General features: G+C 48.0%; 1 protein-coding gene across 3 annotated transcripts in view; it reads right to left on the bottom strand.

Annotated features, from left to right (window-relative positions):
* LOC129015014 (liver carboxylesterase 1-like) overlaps window positions 1-19,083 on the bottom strand; it is a 38,666-nt gene extending 19,583 nt beyond the window's left edge. Inside the window, exons 1-6 of one of the 3 annotated variants that reach the window (XM_054452569.1) lie at window positions 19,032-19,083; window positions 17,423-17,543; window positions 7,341-7,485; window positions 5,148-5,281; window positions 1,963-2,116; window positions 214-321 (exon numbers count right to left, since the gene is read on the bottom strand). In XM_054452569.1, coding sequence (XP_054308544.1) covers window positions 214-321; window positions 1,963-2,116; window positions 5,148-5,281; window positions 7,341-7,485; window positions 17,423-17,543; window positions 19,032-19,062 — 693 coding nt within the window. In that variant the 5' untranslated portion in view covers window positions 19,063-19,083. Of the gene's footprint in view, window positions 1-213; window positions 322-1,962; window positions 2,117-5,147; window positions 5,282-7,340; window positions 7,486-9,984; window positions 10,193-14,157; window positions 14,289-17,422; window positions 17,544-19,031 lie in introns of those variants that run through there. The other 2 variants (XM_054452567.2, XM_054452568.2) reach the window with 2 other exon arrangements.

The raw sequence follows: 19,083 nt of genomic DNA, 5'->3' as shown, positions 1-19,083 counted from the left end.
TCTGCTGCCCTTGGAAAATCCCTTCCAAGCCCTGTGTCAGTTTGCCCGGCTGTGCAACTGAGAGGTTGGGTGTCTCCTGGCACTTCCTGCTCAGCTACTGGTAGGGCTTCAGTGGTTCTAGGAGAACATCAGCTAGAACCCACAGCAAGAGCGACCCCTGAGGATTCAGAAGCATAGAGCCAAAGGGGTGGGGGCGTCAAGCGGGAGACTTACCTTAGCCAGGGGCTTGATGTCACCCTCGTCCACCAGGGCAGGAGTGAGGGCCACACCACTCTCAGAAATGGCCCGGTGGAAGAGATTCTTGGACAATGGAGAGAAAATCTGGCAGCAGAATGGAGGGGAGGAGAGTTCATGTTCAGGGGTGGGGCCAGTTACTCGCTCACTCTTCTGGACTACATCCACCCCAGCTCTGCCCTGGCCCATTCCCCTGAGATCTTGGGCTCAGTGGACACGATGGCCACTCAACTCACTTGGCCTGCTTGCCAGGCTCACCTCCCACCCGAGAGCACCTCCCACCCAAGAGAACCTCCCACCCAAGAGAACCTCCCAAAGTGGGATCGGGACAGGGCACAGGGCAGGGACATAACAGGAGGTGTGTGGCAGCCGAGCCTAACCAACAAAGGTATTGGAAAGGCAGCTTAGAATGTCCTAGCCACAACTTTCGATTCAGCATCTCCTTTACTCAGGGCTTATCCTAAAAAACGATACTGGAGGCACACAAAGATTTCTAAGGATGCCTCTGCTGTTTACAGTGGTAAACACTGGACATAACCCAAGGGTCCAACATTATGAGATTGGGCAAATAAATGATTTTTCATTCTTATCGTGGAATACTGTGCAACTGTAAAATATACTATTAGGGAAAACATTTAATATTTAGTAAAGTATTTGTTTTGTATTATAATATTCAGGAAAGTACTTTCGTAAATAAAAAAGACAAAGATTGATAATAGATCATAGATCTATTGATAGGTAGATGGATGGATAGATGGATGGACAGATAGCTATAAAGTCATGGAAAAGAAGACTAGAAAAATCCATGTCAAACTGAGCACAGTGACTATCCCTGTGTTGTGGGATTGTAGATGGCTTTTGTCTTCCTTGGGCTTACCTGTATTTTTCCTTTTTCTCTATTTTAAAAAGTGTAAAAATGTTTTCCTCTGTGTATTCAACTACAAAACCAACACAGGATTGAAGACTCCAGTAGTGGGCTGACCCTTTGCCCACCTCCAGGCAGGTGGAAGGCTTCCTACAGCTCCTGACTCTACTCATCTGGTTTTTGATCCCAGCTCCCCCAGTGTCTCCTGCACCCAATCCCCCACCCCAGCAGGACTCCTCACACCCCCAGGTTGTGTCTGTGTCCCACAACCCCTGCCCCATCCCTCCTTATCCCCGGATCCATCCCTCCTTCCTCTTGCCTGCCCGCCCTAGCTCACCTGGCCTCTCAGTTGCAGAGGCTGTTGCCTCCTTCTTGGGCATGAACCAGCCATCAGACCACCCCAGAGGAATCCTCAGTCTGCTCAGTGTCCACGTCCCCTCCACATGTAGATGTGGCTTTGAGCCAAACAATACCTCCGCCCACCTGTTGTCTTTGCCTGACCTTACTCATAATTTATGCCTATCCCTACTTCCCAAGACAAGGGAAGTGAATCCTCATATTAAAATGAGTGGGAGAGAGAGAGAGACAGAGAGAGCTCAACCAAGCTAGAAGAGAGGAATGCCACCATTGCAGGCTGCAACTGGAGATTCATATGGCCCCGGGACACTAAGCTGAGCCTTAAGCTTCCTGGGGGCCAAGAAGAGCTTGGTCTTTAGCTTTCCTGATGTGGGACAGTGAGTAGGGTCAGTCCTGAATCCAGGTATTATAAGCAGAGGTGGGCATAGCTGGATTGACAGGTATCCAAGCGGTCTCATCAGCATCACATCAACAGTGGGGTTGGGCCCGGTGCAAGGAACACTCACAAGAACAGAAACACTTTCTGCTCCCGATGACTCTCCAAAGATGGTCACAGAGCCTGGGTTTCCTCCGAAGCTGGCAATGTTGTCCTGGACCCAGTGCAGGGCAGCCAGCTGGTCCAGGTGACCCCAATTCCCCCGGCTGTGTTCATCTCCTGTGCTGTGAGGAAGAGAACAGGTTGAGAGTGGGGAGCAAAGATGTCACGGCAGGACCTTCAGGACAACAGATGCGGCTGGAGGCTCTCAACAAGCGCCAAGGTGGGTGGATCATGAGGTCAGGAGATCGAGACCATCCTGGCTAACACGGTGAAACCCCATCTCTACTAAAAACACAAAAAATTAGCCGGGCGTGGTGGTGGGTGCTTGTAGGTCCCAGCTACTCAGGAGGCTGAGGCAGGAGAGTGGCATGAACCTGGGAGGCAGAGCTTGCAGTGAGCCGAGATTGCGCCACTGCACTCCAGCCTGGGCGACAGAATGAGACTCTATCTCAAAAAAAAAAAAAGAATAAGGCTGGGCTTCATCCCATTACTGGGTATATACCCAAAGGATTATAAAATATGCTGCTATAAAGACACATGCACACATATGTTTATTGCAGCACTATTCACAATAGCAAAGACTTGGAACCAACCCAAATGTCCATCAATGATAGACTGGATTAAGAAAGTGTGGCACATATACACCATGGAATACTATGCACCCATAAAAAAGGATGAGTTCATGTCCTTTGTAGGAACATGGATGAAGCTGGAAACCATCATTCTCAGCAAACTATAGCAAGGACAGAAAACCAAACACCGCATGTTCTCACTCATAGGTGGGAATTGAACAATGAGAACACTTGGACACAGGGTGGGGAACATCACACACCACGGCCTGTCATGGGGTGGGGAAGCGGGGAGGGATAGCATTAGGAGATATACCTAATATAAATGACCAGCATCAGCTGCAGCACACCAATATGGCACATGTATACATATGTAACAAAGCTGCACTTTGTGCACATGTACCCTAGAACTTAAAGTATAATAAAAAAAAAAAAAAAAGAATAAGACTGGGTTTCAGCATCTCTGAGACCCTGCCTTGCCTTGCTACATTTGTAATGGATGGTTCTACATTCATTCAACTGGCAACTGTTTACTGAGCATCTACTGTATGTCTGACACTGTCCTATGAGCTACAACACGTCTGAGAGCAAAAAGGGCAAAACCTGTGATGACACTGAGCTCCCACTACAGATCACAAGCAGATAAACAGATATATAAAGAGAATATAATGATGTCAGGTAGTGAAAGAGCATTGAGGAAAATAAAATGGAGTAAGGAAAAAACAGGGGTGGGACGGGGGTGCCATTTCAGATCACAACCAGTGAAGGCCTTTTGGAGGCAGTGGCATTTGAAGTCTTGGAGGTAAAGACCTTCATAAAACAAGCACAATGAGCACATGAGCCTTGCAAATACCCAAAGAAAGGAATTCCAGGCAGAAGAAAAAGCAAGTGCAAAGGCCCTGGGGCCCAGTGAAAGAAAGTGTGAGTCAGGAGGTGCAGCTAGGGAGAGCCCTGGGGCCTGGCAAGAACTTCGGCTGTCATGGTAAGGAACACGGGAAGCCTCTGCAGGGTTTTGTGCAGAGGCATTGCATGATTCAATTCATGTGTTAAGTGATTGCTCTCGGTACTGTGTGATTCATCCTCAGGATAAAAGCGGCAGAGATCTGAAAGTAAGTGTTAAGATCATAATCAAGGTGAGAGACAGAGAGCTTTGGCTGCGGTAGGAGCCAGGGAGAAGGTGCAAATGTGGAGCCAAGAGGGTTGTGAGAAAAGAGAGAGTCCAGGCTGCCCACAAGGCCTTCTCCTGAGCCCACGGGAGGATGCGGCAGCAGCAGCTGAGTGGAGGTGCAGTGGGTGGAGAAGGGGGTCTCTGTTGGGGAGGGGCAGTGGGAGTCAAGGATTCAGCTTGTCCCTGGGAAGAGTGCGGCGCCCTTTAGACAGCCAGGGGCAGGGAGGAGGCAGTGAGTGACGCCAGCAGGCTTGAAAGGTGAGGTGGGCTGGAAACAGGGGCTCTGGGCTGCTCCTTGGGATCACTGGGAATTAGTAGGGAGGGAGAAGGAGACAAGAGAGGCCTGTGGACAGGGAGGAGGGCGGACCAGGAAAGGGGCTGGGAAGGAAGCATGTCACAGAAGCTGAGCGGCCATTGGCTGCTGCTGGGAGGTCCTGAGAGGTTCGGCAGAGAGCAGGGAGAGGTCATTGATGACCGTGATGAGACCAGCCGAGTGGCGTGCTCAGGAAGAAACCTGACTGGCACGGGTGGAGGAGACACGCGGAGGGGAGGAAGTGGAGAGAGATCATGAAGCAGCTTTACTGTAATGGGGAGCAGAGTCACAGGCTGTGGCTGAAAGTGATGAAGGTGATACAGCCAAGACTGGCCTGGGATGCCTTGTTGATGGGTAGACCACAACGCATCCTCCATCTCCCTAGGCCGTCTCATCAGTGAGTGGAATCCTTCCCATAGCCCTCGCATCACTCACTCGGGATTGGGGTGCTGCGATGGCCACACTAAGAAAAGGTTCATAGTAATGGCACCTTGAAGGAGATCTGACTCCTGTCCTCATGGAGACCCGATGAGGAAGACTCCATCCTTGCTTCCCACACTTGCCAGATTTCAAGCAGAAAATGGGGTGAGTGGGCCCCAACACTCCTCCAGGGAGGGGTCAGATGCTCCCACACCCCACCTTTTGCAGCTCCCATTCCCTCACCCTCAACATGCCCTGAGCTCCCTCTATGACTCTGACCCTTCCCTCCTTTCCATGACAAGTCAGATGTGTCAACCTTCAACAGCTGGGCTGCCTGCTAGCTGCCATGACAGAGAAATGCAATGTGTGGGAGCAGCACAGATGAAAGGGAGATGAGTCTTTCAGTGGAGGTAACTGGGGGCTGGGTCTTGCAGGATGAAAAGGAGTTCTTTAGGTAGAGTAAGCATTCCAAGCAGAGGGAACACCTCATACAAAAGCTCAGAGGCAAGTGGAAGAGTGTGGCTGGGGAGTGAGAGGGTAGGCAGTGTCCAATTATGAAAGTGCTTGTATGCTACAATGAGGAACCTAGGTAAGGTCTCCTGAGGGCTGACATGACCAGAGCTGGGTCCTAGAAGCCTCATGTTGGGTGCCAAAAGTGCAGTGAGGAGAGTCCAATTTCTTACCTGAAGAATCCCCAGATGCCCAGGCGGTGCTGAATGGTCACCACCACCACATTTTCATGGGCAGCGAGGACCCGCCCATCATAGGTTGATGCTGCGCCCACCATCAGCCCCCCTCCATGGATCCACACCATCACCTGGGCAGGGGGAAAGCAACATACCAGTTACAGGACACAGAACCAGGGAGCACTCAGAGGGCATCTTGTTTGGTGACCTACCTGTTGGTCACAACTGAAGGAGGATGTTACTTGAAGTTCACAAGCACGCAGCAAGGTTGGAAAAGGCAGTCTCTCTCCTCCATAATTCTCCCAACTGCGGCCCAAGCCACCACCCCACTGCACATACCCTGGCTGCCCCTTCCTTTCTACCCAGCCTCCAGTGCCTCCTCCCCTCAAGGCTCTTCACACTGAGAACCTCATCATGGGCATAGCAAAGGCTAAGGATGTCATGTTCTCCCCCTCACTCCCATCACCCTCAAGCCTGGACTGTTCATCACTCCATGTACCTATGGGGCAGCCCTTGTGTCTCAGCTTAAAATCAGTTAACTCTCTCATGGTGAAGTAAACTTCTCTGTGCATGAATGATTGTCTCGAGAAGCACACATGCCTGTGATGGTGTCCCTTCTTCAAATGCCTCCTCTATGCCTCTGTATCCCCAGATCCTATCCATCCTGCAGAGTCCAGCCTATAACCCACCCTCTTCAGGATGCCTTCAATCAATGGACTAACACTGTCTGAGAACTTAGTATGTGCCAGGGACTCTGCTAATACCCGAGGATGAGAGTAGGTACAATTCCTAATGCAAGGTTCTTGCATTTTAAAAGTCCACATAGTGGGGAAGAAGTGAGAGTGGCTAAAATAATAATATTGTAATAATATTATTCATGAAATGTAAAAGAACTCATAACATAAACTATGTACAAAGTGCTTTTCTAAGCATGTGTAGTTCTAGAACCTGTGGCCATTCCTGGAGTTTCTCCTGCCTCCAGGTTCCCAGAGCTCCTGTTTCTCCCACACCGCTAATCCCTGCCTGCCTCCTGTGGAGGGACTGAGTGTGCATTCGTCTTTGTGTGAAGGTTGAGCCGGAGGGCTGGCCTGCAATAACGTGCTGAAGGGAGGGTTTGTCTCTACAGCCCAGAAGGCAAGATCCTTGAAGGCAGGGGCTGTGTGGAGTGGGTTCATGTTCCTCCTTTCCCTGAAGCCCCAGGTCTAACTGTGTATATGGGGCACTGAGTACCCAATAGAAGAATGAATGAATGAGTGAGTCAACCTTTCTCCCACTTCCTGTGTCTCACAAAGCACATGTAGGGCCAACTTCTAGTCCCGTGTTCACAGATCTGCTCCCCAACTCCTGGGCACCATGCCATGGTGCTCCTGGGAGACTGGTTGGATGTGACACCACTTCCTCTTCTACCCTGGGGTGGCCTTCCTTGCCAGGAGATCCTCCCCACCGTGCAGCTGGCAGCCAGCCCCATCTCCTGCCCTTTGTTTATTTGGGAAATGCTGACACATTGGGTCATCAGACTTTGCCAACACAATTAGGGAGGGATATCAGGTACAAAAAAATCCCAGATAGTTCGCCAAAGGCAAAAGGAAGAGCTTCTGGGATTGTCCCAGGCTCCACCCCCAACACCTGTACCCAGACAGTGAAAGTTACCCCAGATGAATGTTGGTGTGCTGGAGAAAGGCCACATACAAGCTCAATGCCCTACTTCGTGTCAAAAGCACTGGTTTGAAGATCAGAAGACTTCAGCCAAAACTACCCTACTGGGTGACCTCCCCTTCCCTGTCTGGGCCTGGGTTTCTCTATCTGAAAAGGAAGAGTTGGGGTATTGGCTTTTCTCTAAGTTCCTTCCATCACTAACATTATTGAAAATCATGTCTTACCCACTCTGGATATCAGATTTTTAATCTAGTAACTAAAAGTAATCATTCTCATCCTTCTATTAGCATGAGGGAACTTGGAACAATTAAGATGTTCATTAAAGATGCACAACAAACTTCCCCAGAGTCCCTATGTCATGAGGGGAAACTGAGGTGTGGAAAACCAGTGTTTCCTGTGGAGGCCCTGGGGTGCTGAAAAAATCCTGGCCTGTGCAGCTCCCTCCCCATGCTGCCTTCACCCCCTTCCGGTCTGCCCCAGAAGATCCGGGGTCCTGGCACTGACACGCCTTGACCAGGGGATCCCACAGCTTACTGGCAGCCTGTTTTTCTTGGTCAAGTCAGCAGGAGTGTAAATATTGAGGTAAAGACAGTCTTCAGAAATCTTGAGAGGAACGTTCTCCTTTCTGTTGGTCAATAGCTCTGAGAGAAACTGCCCCGCCTTGGGATCTTGGGTGCACCTGGGGAGGGGGAAAGAAGAATCCCTGAAGTTCAGCCAGATCTAAGTGAGGTGTCTTCTAGGGCAGCGCCTTGGACTGGGAGGTTGAAGCCTGAAAATGGACTTGATATTTACAGACTCACGACATTGTAGTGGGTAGGAGGCTATCAGGCGCTTCAGGTGGGGGCGTTAGGACTCACTAAGGTCTCTTAAGACCAAGCAGAGTGAGAAGGGCTTCACACCTCTTCCCTTCCCGGAAACTTTGGGACTTCCAGCATCAAGGAAGGGAGACAACCAATACACTGATCCTCCCTTGGAGGTGACATTTCTCGCAATATCTTAGGGGTAAAATCTTTGTGGGATGACATGAAGAGAACCGTGCTCTAGTTTTGTCTCTCCCAGGCATTTACAGGGTGACCTTGGGTGAATTCCTTTCACATTCTGGGTCCCAATCTGCCAGGTCTACCTGAGAGGAGTGATTTCTACATGAGTCTTGCAGCCCTGACATGCCAAGATTATCTACCATCCGCCTATCCCAGGCAAGTGCTGTTGGTTGCCCTGATGAAAGATCTCAAGGATACAACATAGATGAACATTGGTAATAGTTATTGAGTCCTCCCAGTGTTCCAGGCACTGTTTTAAGTACGCTTTATGTATTAAATCATTTAAGCCTCAGATTAGTCTGATTACATAGGTTCCATTATTTCCATTTTACAATGAGAAAACTGAAGCCCAGAGAGGTTAGAGAACCTGCCCAAGTTTACATAGCCAGGTGGATCCATGCCATGTGGTGCTTATACACAAGTATATTATAAGCAATGGTCCCAGACCTCAAAGTACCAGAAGGCAGGCATCACCGCCCCCACTAGGTACATGAGGAAACTGAGGCACTCAGGCTCTGGGATGACACAGCTCTCAAGTGACAGAATCAGAGCCAGCAAAGATGACTTCTTGATTTCCATCCTGAGAGATTTGCCTACAGATCACGAAGTAAAAGTGGCATAACAATAATAATCATCATCATCATAATAAAAATACATTCCAATGTGAAGAAAGGGAAAAAGAACTCAACCTCACTGGTCTTCGGATAAATGCAAACTAAAGAGGAAAATAATATTGCCATTATTATTATCGCTTTGCCTACCCAATAACCAAAAACAATTTTAATAACCCCAAGCACTGTAAAAAATCTGATGAATGGAGATTTTCATCCATCAATGGAAGAAGTGTAGGTAGAATACTTCGGCAGGGAAATTTAACGAAACATATATACTTTTTGACTCAGAAATGTCATTTCTGGGAACTTATCCTAGAATATTCATGAATGGGCATAAAGGTTTCACTACAAAATATTCATCACAGTGCTCCCTATATTATTAAAAGCTTCATATGTAACCTAATGACCCTAAATAAAAGCTTGGGGAAATTAATTATGGTGCAATATCAAATGTAATGCAGCTGCTAATATCAGGCTGTGCTATTTAATGGCATAGAATGATGGTCATGAAATACTTAAAGAGCAAAGGAAGCATCCAAGTTATCTGAACACAGCACTCCATTTTAAAGGAAGAAAGTGTAGCAACAGGCAAAAAAACTGGAATACAAACAAAATATTAGACCATAATACTTCACCATCTAAAATATTGATAGCTGTTCTCTCTGAGTGGTGGGATATTGTATGTGATTTTAATTTTCTTACTTTTCCTTCTCTGTATTTCCTAAATTTTCTGTAATAAGTATATATTACACTTGTACTTAGAAAATAAAAACAGTAAACATTATTTTTTAAAAAAGAAAAGAAAAGAAGGCAGCTGGAGGTGGGCTGCTGGAAACCCTCCAAATGCCTGGCTGCCGAGATGAATGGGGTCTTCTCTGCTGCCTGTAGGGTCCTTTGTACCCTGGGGAGAGGTGGTGAGGCCAGTTAGAACCTTTGGGCTTTTCTTCTCAGCTTGGCCAGGGTGAATGGACACACCTGCCATTGTTCTCAGGAATAGGGAGCTGGGCACACCTGAAAGTTGAGCACTTGCCGAGTGGACACCTCAGTACACTTGCCACCCACACACCTCCTGGCCCACCCCTCTCCCCTATGTCAAAGTTCAAGACAGCAGAATTCATGGGATCCTTCCTTCTGATCTCCCTTACCTGCTTAACTGCTTCTTTGTTTCCAAGGCACTTATCCCGTTCTAACATATCACATATTCCGTGGAGTAATTTGCATATTGTTCTTATCTGTCTCCCCCTGCTAGAATGCATGCTCCATGAACCTAGGAATCTTTGCTTTGTTCACTAATGGATCCCAAGAACCCAGAACATGCCTGGCACACAGTAGGTGCTCAATAAATGTGTTAAATAATGGACTCCAGAATGCTGTGAGAGTTCTGGAATGTTCTTAAGGATCTACAATGATCTTAAGGATTCCAGAGCAAAGGATCAGCCCATTGGAGGACTGCCTTGACTCCTTCCTGCATCACTTTGAGGCGAACATCCCCACGGACACATGCCACTGCCACCCCTGGCTTACATAGGAGGGTACGAGGTGGCATTCTTCACGAAGCTCCACGGTTCTGCAGGCTGTGGTGGAGTAAACCTCAGGGATCCAAGAGGGGGCTTGGCAAAAGGGATTCCCAGGAAAATGGCCACAGGCTGTGCAAATCCTTCTAAGCTGACGAACTTCCCCAACACTTTGCCATGCACGGTGTCCACCACAGGTGGCGATGACAGATGCCCTGCTGGACATGGGGAAGAAATCAGGATGCATCAGAGGCAAAAGGCTGGACCCAGATTCCAGGTGCGGTTTCCCACTTTCTAGGTGTGTGACCTTAAATAAGTCACCTAAACCCTCTAGGCCTCAGTTTCTCTTGATGTACAATAGGGATGAAGATCAATGTCCTTCCTAATTCATCGAGCTGGTTTAAGGAGCAAATTAGAATTGGAGGCATAAAAACAACCAGCCAAAAATAAATGCAAGAAGGACAGCTACTAGGAAAGAACAAGACATTTAGCTTCCCCCTTAGAAGCCTCTGGAAACATTTATCCATTAGAATCCTGGCACGGAGCCACACACTGGATGAGAGGATGAACAAGAGGTGCCCCGCATTCTCAGAAGCCCTGACCCTAGTAGGGAAGAGTCACATATACACCTGGGGCTACAGCCGGGAAAGAAGTGGCTGTGTCCTGGCAGAGGTACCCATAAGGCAGTCCAGGAATTAGAAGAGGGGGCAAGGCCTTCTGTTTGCGGGCATCATGGAGGAGCTGGGACTTGCAGTAGGGGAGGATTGAATAAGGGGAGATGAGAAGCAGGGAGTGGTACACAGCAGTGAGAAGGGAATTTGCTGAGGCTCAGAGGAGCAGAATGCCGAATGTGGGCATGGCCCACATGCAGCAGGTGGAGTCTGGGGGGAGTGGAACATATTCCTGGAATGAGACAGCGCATGTCAGGGAGAGCCTAGAATGCCAGGCTAAGCGCTTGCGTTTTCTTTAGTGGACAAATAAGCAGCAGGAACCTTTCCAGATAAGGGAAACGATCAGGTCGAGGTACATTCTTCTGGTGGCCATGGGCAGGTCTGCTCCATTCCTGCAGCACAGACAATGCTTCCCCATTGAGCTGAAATTCATTTCCCGCAGCCTCCGTATCAGCCTTGGTAGTACCTGCCATGGGACCGCACTGGCCTGATTTGATTTGTGGCCTGTGGCCTTTCAGACACTTGATCATGCCGCCCACCCCTGAGGTCCTGTCTGGCTCCAGTGACCTCAATTTGTCTGAGCTTCCCTCCTGGGAAATGATTTCCAGCCTCTTGTCGTCCCAGCTGCTCTGCTTTGGATACAGACAAGAAGTCAATACCTCCATCAAAGTGGGGCCACAGCAGAACAGAACAATTCAGATTTGATCTTACAGGGGAATATCCAATCGCAATGGAAACTCCCTATGCAAAGCCCAGTTACACAACAGCATCCATGTCTCAACAACAGCCAACCCCATAGTGAGAATATTTAACTTGATTTCTTCTGTTGTTGTTGCTAATTACAAATAACATTGAGATGAATTTCCTTGGAAGCATGTTTATCAACATAGCAATGGGTGGTGGCATTACAGGTGGCCTGTTTTCATGGTGATTTCCATGTTTTCTGCACTGTATGGGATTTCTAGTCTTCACATGAAATCCTTCCCAGCCCCACGTTAATTATTTTAAAATTTTAAATAAAAAAGAAAATATTTATGAAGAAATATGATGATGTCTAAAAGGTATTTTGTAAGACTTGGAGACTGGGCACAGGGGCTCACATCTGTTATCCCAGCACTTTGGGAGGCCGAGGAGGGCAGATCACTTGAGGTCAGGAGTTCGAAACCAGCCTGGCCAACATGACGAAACCCCATCTCTACTAAAAATACAAAAATTAGCCAGGTGTCATGGCGTGTGCCTGTAATCTTGGGTATTTGGGAGGCTGAGGCAGGAGAATCGCTTCAGTACAGGAGGCGGGGGTTGGAGTGAGCTGAGATTGCACCACTGCACTCCAGCCTGGGTGACAGAGTGAGACTCCATCTCAAAAAAAAAAAAAAAAAAAAAAAAGAAAGAAAAGAAAGACAAACGTGGTCCCTGACCAGTTTTGGGGACATGGAAGATAAAGAAGACCAAAGAGCTGGCTTGTGATGCTGGGTCCCTGTTTACATAGGCTCAGTGGAGATGTCAGTGGGATATGCTGGCAAGATGGTGCCATAGGACGAGCACACTTCAAGACTGGAAGGAAGCCTGGTGGGGGAGCAGGGCAGAATCTTCTCCTAGACGGTGAGGGTACATACCATGGTTGTGTATGGCTTCACTGAAGATGTCAGTGTGAGAGGGAAGGGAAAAAACAAAGATCAAACACAGAGACCACTACAGCCAAGACCGAAGATCCATCAGAGTGGGAAGGAGAGAACATCCCAGCATCCTGGAAGCCCAGGGAGAAGAGGACAAGATGGGGGCTAAGATTGCTGAGGACTTCAGGGAGGTGGAGGAGGGTCAAGGCAGAGAAGAAACCACTGAGCTGGTCCTTTTCAGCTCAGGGATTCACTTCAACAGGATGAGGTGGATGGCAGCCAGATTGCCAATGGTGAAAAAGTGAGTGAATGGGGGAAAGCAGAAAGAAGAATGGGAACAAGAGCAGTTGCCGCTGATGTTATATGAAGCATGAACATGGTGGGCACCTACTACGTGCCAGGCATGCATTCCTGTTTGTTTAAATTCATCTTCAAATAAGCCTTGCTGGGTAGGCATCAACATGCCCAATTTACAGAGAGGGAAATTGAGGAATTGTAGGCAGCCTGTATGGTCTTCCTAAGGAAGGAAATGGATGGCATTGCCAGGAGTAACCAGAGGTAAAGGAACATTCAGCTCCAAATAGGCTTCCTCTCTTCCTCTGTCCTTCCCCACAGTTCCAGAGCTCTCACAGTGTCAGGTTGCCAGAAGGAAGACAGGATGCAGATGGGGCTGGGCTGTCAGGATTCAGGACCCAGAGACAGACTCAGGCATGATTTTCGGGTTGACCTTGGGCAAGTACATTTCCCTGTGTGAGTCTCAGTTTCTCTGTCTATAAAATGGCACGGGGGTATTTCGAGGCCCCTCGCTGCACCTTCTATGTACATGTGTTTTGCTTTCCGTGTTCTGATGCTCTGGCATCTGAGGCTTTGCTGACATCGGAGAAACTGTCCCTCCCAGAGTCCAGCCAACCCGGAGCCCACACCCCAACTGCCTCTTTGATTGGGTTGCCATGCCCTGGCCCACTACCCACCTGCCCTAATTATGCCAGGTCTAGGTACCAGACAACTGGGAACAGCCCCTCTGCCCCAGAGCCTCCTGAAGTATCCCAACTCGCTAGTCCTCAGCCTGCCTGCCCTGCCTTTCCTCTTCTATCCTTGGAAGCCACAGTAAAAGCCCCTTGGCCTCAGATCCGCCCTGTCCCCTCCCCATGCTCTGCTGCTTCCCCTTGTGCCCCATGCACTGGTGTCCCCCTCCTGTTGAGAACATGAGTAAGAAACTGTCTTTTTAGTGGCAAGAGGTCCTGATATAGTGGCCTGACCACAGCTCAAATTTTCTATTATACACTACGTTTTTAAACAACTCCTTTATTTATCCACTCCTTTTTCGTGCTTTCTACATACCAGGCGCTGCCAAGAGTGCTTTAGAAACAACCACCCATTTCCTCCTCACCAAAGCCCAGTGAGGTAGGTAGCACTGCTACCTCCATTTCAGAAAGGGGGTAACCCAAGCACGGAATAGCTCAGTCCCTTGCCTAAGGACACCCAGCGAGGAAGCGCCCAGCGGGAACTCAAACCCATGCACTCTGGCTCCCGAGTCGATGCTCTTAATATTCTCCTGAGCCGCTCTCCGTGATCCAGCCATAACGGGAAGAATTACGGGACAATAAACTGAGCTGCCTAAATTTCTCGTGTGTGTGGCGTGAGGTGAGCCGGCTGCCGGCCTGCATGGGGGCGAGCAGTGCAGGGCGGTCTCAGGATGTTCACCCTCCCTGCGTCTCTGCGCGGGCCAGGCTGGCCGGGCGCAGCTGCTCCAAGATCAAGTCCAAGTACAGAGGGCGCGCACCGCCGCGGAGCCGGATCTGTAGTGTCTTTGCCTTTCTACGCATCTGCGCCCACGTCCGCCCAGAACAAGGATTTCAAAAAGTGCCCGGCATATTTGATTTCGGAAGGACTCACCCCAAACCGTGGAAGCGGCGACAGTGCCCAGGACAAGAGCAGGGAGCCACATCCTGGAAGGATGACAGCTCTCAGGGTCTGCAAGGTCTTTTTGCAACTCAGAGGGACTGCGCTGTCCAGCCAGGAGCTCAGCTCCGCCCTGAGCTACCGCCCTGCGCTGCCAATTGCCTGATCCTCTAATCGTGAAATTTCAGAAATGCCCTCCCTCTCTCCAGATCTCCCTGGGCGACGCCTACCCACAGTCCGAACTCCCCAGTTCTCAGCCTGCCTGCCCTGCCTTTCCTCTTCTATCCTTGGAAGCCACAATAAAAGCCCCTTGGCCTATTTCATCAAAGCAGTCTGGGCTATACTCTCAAGTTATAGAGAGCTAATAAACTCGCCCAACTACTTATTGCATAAAGGTTTCTCCCTTGCAGGACTCTAACCTCAGTGCACTGTGAAGGCCCCCAAAGGCCCGCACCAGCAGGCAGATCCTTTTAGGCAAAGGGAGACTTTGGTCTGAGGTCCTCAGAAAAAGTTTAAAAATTTTAGAGCCACTCACAGCCCCACAGCTCAGCTGGGTAACTTCGCACACATCTCAGCTCCCAGGGCTTGTGTTTCATAGCATTTCAGGCTCTCAAGTTTGGAAGCGAACTTAAATTTTATCCAGTCCCCTTTCTGATGCCTGAATTAGCTTCACAATATCCTGCCAACTAGCCCAGCCTTCTGTCACAGACCACCAATCTCAGGTAAATCACTACCTTCCAAAGCAGGAATTTTTGGACAGAATGTAAAGATGATTCCATCTCTCAATAGCTCCTGGCTTTAATCATCCATCCCTTCATGTGCCCATCCATTCTGTGAACATTTACCAAAATGCCTGGCACCTGGCCATTTATAATGCATACAAAGGCCAATTGGAGACATGGTTCAGCTTCTCAAGGGACTCACCATTGGTAGACAAGACAGATGGGGTGGAGGAGCAGTGGGGGTGACGTCAAGGCCATGTGAAATCACCGAATTGGGGGGATACAGAGTGCTCTGGGCAGACCTGGAAAGCTGTCATTTACAAGCTGCTGGGGACACAAGGAAGTCACTCAAAGCCTCTTTCATGGCATCATTAAATGTCCAACAATAGGGAATTCACTAAACACACTCTGGTACAGCTGGCCAAGGAAATACGATGTATTCACTCAAAATAGTGATGTGCACAGCTATTTATTAACAATGAAGACAGGATGTGTTGTGAAAGGTTATAAACTGTTGTGCGGTGTAGGCAGTTCCTCCAAAGTTCAACATAGAGTTTCCATATGACCCAGCAATTCCCCTCCTAGGTGTCTACCAAAGAGAACTGAAAGCATGTCCATACAAAAACATGCACACAAACAGCAGTGTCATTCATACGAACCAAAAAGTAGAAACAACCCAAATATCCATGACCGGATGAATGTATAAATAAAATGTGGCCTTTGAGTGCAGACACATAACATCCGGCAATAAGAACATGCTACAACGTGGATGAAGCTGGAAAACATGGTAAAGGAAAGAAGCCAGGTACAGAAGGTCACACGTCGCATGGTGCTTTTTTATATGTAATTTAAATTACACATTAATTTAATATACAATAGGCATATTAGGCAGAATAGGCAAATCCGTGGAGACAGAAAGGAGCTGCCGGGACCTTTGGAAGGGGAAAGAGATGGGAATGAGGAGTGACTGCTAATGGGCATGAGTTTTATCTCGGGGGTAGTAAAAATGTTCTGGGATTAAATAGTGATGATGTTAGCACAACTCCGGGAATATACTAAAAACCACTAGCTTGTACACTTTAAAAAGGTGAACTTTATGGTATGTGACTTGTATTTCATTAAAATAATAAAATATTTTGGAAAATCTAGATAAGTATAATATAGTCCCATTTTAGTAGTGGCATATGTCTTTATCTGCATAGGAAAATACTGGAAGGCTGTACGTCTAATTAGAATTACAGCAGCCATTTCCTGGCTATAATCTTGTCAGTGTTTTTACTTTTTTGCATTTTCCACTTTGAATTCTTCATACATTCATTGACAAATATTTACTGAGAGCTTACTGTGTGGCAAACACTGTGCTGAGACTTTTGCATGCAGGATCTCAGTTCTCAAAATAACCCCATGAGATTACTGCTGTCTCAGGATCTTAAACTGATTTCTGTTGTTTAAGCCACCTAGTCTGTGATATTTTGTTCTTGTAAACTAATACATACGCTCAACCAAGTCCATTGTTTATTCCCAAAAGAAACTAAGACCCAGAGACGGGGAGGGAATGCCTAAGGTCACACAGCAACTCAATGGCAAAGTCAGAACCAGAACTTGAGGCTTCTGACTTCCAGCACAGTGTGTCTGGCAGCCGTTTCTCTGGCTTTAATACATCAGGAAGATGTTCTAATTGGCAGCCTTATCTAAGGTAAAACACCATAATTTTGTATAGAATTGGCTTGTCAGTTCATTGACCCAGGCTAAGCATGGTAGGGCTGAAGGGTTAGAAATGGCTAGGGGAGGCTGGGCATGGTGCCTGCCCCCCTGTAATCCTAGCACTTTCAGAGGCCTATGTGGAAGAATTGCTTGAGACAGGAGTTCAAGACCAACCTGGGAAACATAGCAAGACCCCATCTCTACTAAAATAATAATAATAATATAAGAAGAAGAAGAAATGGAAAGAAAGAAAGAAACATAGGAGCCAGGTACCTGGAGAGCCATGTTCTATTTTCCCCATGTCACTTGGCAAGCCTGCCCTTGTCCAGGCCAGACCACGATTGACATCAGGAAAGATTGGGCAACCAGCAGCCATAAAGCACATGACAGTCCCAGAGCTGCTGAGGGGTTCTTGCCTAAGGCTATGGACTGTAGTTGAAATGAAGCTTCTGGAGACCCAAATTCAAAAAGGGATGCCCATTAGCACTCATTCTAGCCATGTTCAGGCTGGTGAGGGTCATTCTGTGATGGGTATGAGGATACTGTGACAGCATGAGAATCAGTCCCCAGAGCTCATTGACTCTACAAAGGTTGACCTGAGCTTTAGGGTTCCTCCCTTGCTTTATCCAGGACAGAAACCTGGTTGATAAACAGCATGCTAATAAAAAGCATCCTGGCTGGACTCGGTGGCTCACGCCTGTAACCCCAGCACTGAGGGAGGCCAAGGCGGGTGAATCACCAGGTCAAAAGATTATCCTGACCATTGTGGCCAACATGGTGAAACCCCGTCTCTACTAAAAATACAAAAATGAGCTGGGCGTGGTGGCACACACCTGTAGTCCCAGCTACTTGGGAGACTGAGGCAGGAGAATTGCTTGAATCTGGGAGACGGAGGTTGCAGTGAGCTGAGATTGCGCCACTGCACTCCAGCCTGGCGACACAGTGAAACTCCGTCTAAAAAAAAAAGAGAGAGAGAGAAAGAAAAAGCATCCCTATCTCTATCCACAAGCGAAAATCTGGGTGGTTCTCCTAAGTAGAGAACAAGGCTACTCCCACGCAGTAGGCACAACACACAAGTGCATGCACATGTGCGCACGCGCACACACACACACAAACACACACACACACACGGGCATACAGGAGCACACACACCTGTTAACCATCCTGCCTGATACCTTAGCCAGCTGACCTTTGCAACCTGGGTAATAGCCCTGGCTCTTGGCTTATGATTTCTATGGTGCTGTGTTCACAAAACATAAAAGGTAAGAATGAATTCTTTTCCTGATCCAGTGCTCAATCACATGCCCACTTGTAACACCACCCAATTCTGCAAACGGAGAATTTTTGGGCCACTCCTAGGTGATGCCTGCCTCTGGCAGCAGCCTCTGAAACCCATGATGACTCTGCAGATGTGATGGGTGAGGCTGGAGCCTAGCAAGCCTTACAATAGATCTCCTTTTTGCGTAATACACATAATTTCCCTACATCGCTTTAACTGTAAGCAATCTGTCTCTTGTTTAAGCGGCAGTTGATTTGGGTCATTGCTTTTCCCTTGGGAATCCCTCTGGTTTCCCATGTGGAACTATATGAAGTGGAAAGTAATATCCTAGGAAATGGCCTTAACTTCTAAGCAGTTGGGTAGGACTTGGGAAAGTGGGCATATCTGGGGGCTTTAAATGAACTCCCCCAAACATCTCCATGTCCATCAGTTTACTCAGCAGATATATGGAAAGCTCATATTAGAGCAGGCATTGGGTACAGCAAGCCCATGTCTTACTGGGCCCCTCACTCAGCTGTGTCTCTGAACCATAAGATTGATCAGGTATAGATTTTGTGGTGGAGAACACTGAAATGGAAGATGGAAGTCTGAGAATCCACTGGGTGACATTTGGGAATTCCTTGTGGAAAGACAGGGGGTGGCTCTGGGGGAGGGGCTCTCTCATGCACCCTTCACCGTGGCTTTGCACTCTATGAATCCAGGATTCTACGACATTCTCCACTGCAGCCTGGGCATATGCAGTGTTTCTGGAACCTCACTTATTCTCACACTAATATCATGGTTTTTTGCCTTATCAGCATATCATCTGTACTTCCATGAGCAGTTTTCTTTAAATGAAGTCACTCTTTTTACTTCAACATGCTCACTCAAGAAGGAGACTTTACACCATTTCCATAAATGCAAGACCTGTATAACCTGCCATAAATTAGAGGTATGCATGGAAAATGTGTGACTGCATTTTTTAAATTAAAACGATGGTAAAAATAAAAAAGTGCATAAAGAAATGCCAGTAAAAACACTTCTAGTTTACAAAAGTGTATAACTGAAAAAAGTCACTCAATGGAAAAAGTGAACCATTGAAGGCCAGTTAGTTACATGAAAGTAGGGCCAGCCTTGATCGCCATCATGACCACCAGGTAGGTGACAAGGCAAGGGTTACCTACCTTTGGCAAGGGTCCTCGTCAACAAGGTCATTTTCTTCTACTTCAGGGAACG

This window comes from Pongo pygmaeus, chromosome 18, assembly GCF_028885625.2.
Source record: "Pongo pygmaeus isolate AG05252 chromosome 18, NHGRI_mPonPyg2-v2.0_pri, whole genome shotgun sequence".
Taxonomy (NCBI): Eukaryota; Metazoa; Chordata; class Mammalia; order Primates; family Hominidae; genus Pongo; species Pongo pygmaeus.
Note: the sequence above shows the minus strand (reverse complement) of the source record. Positions and strands in the feature narration are given on the sequence as shown.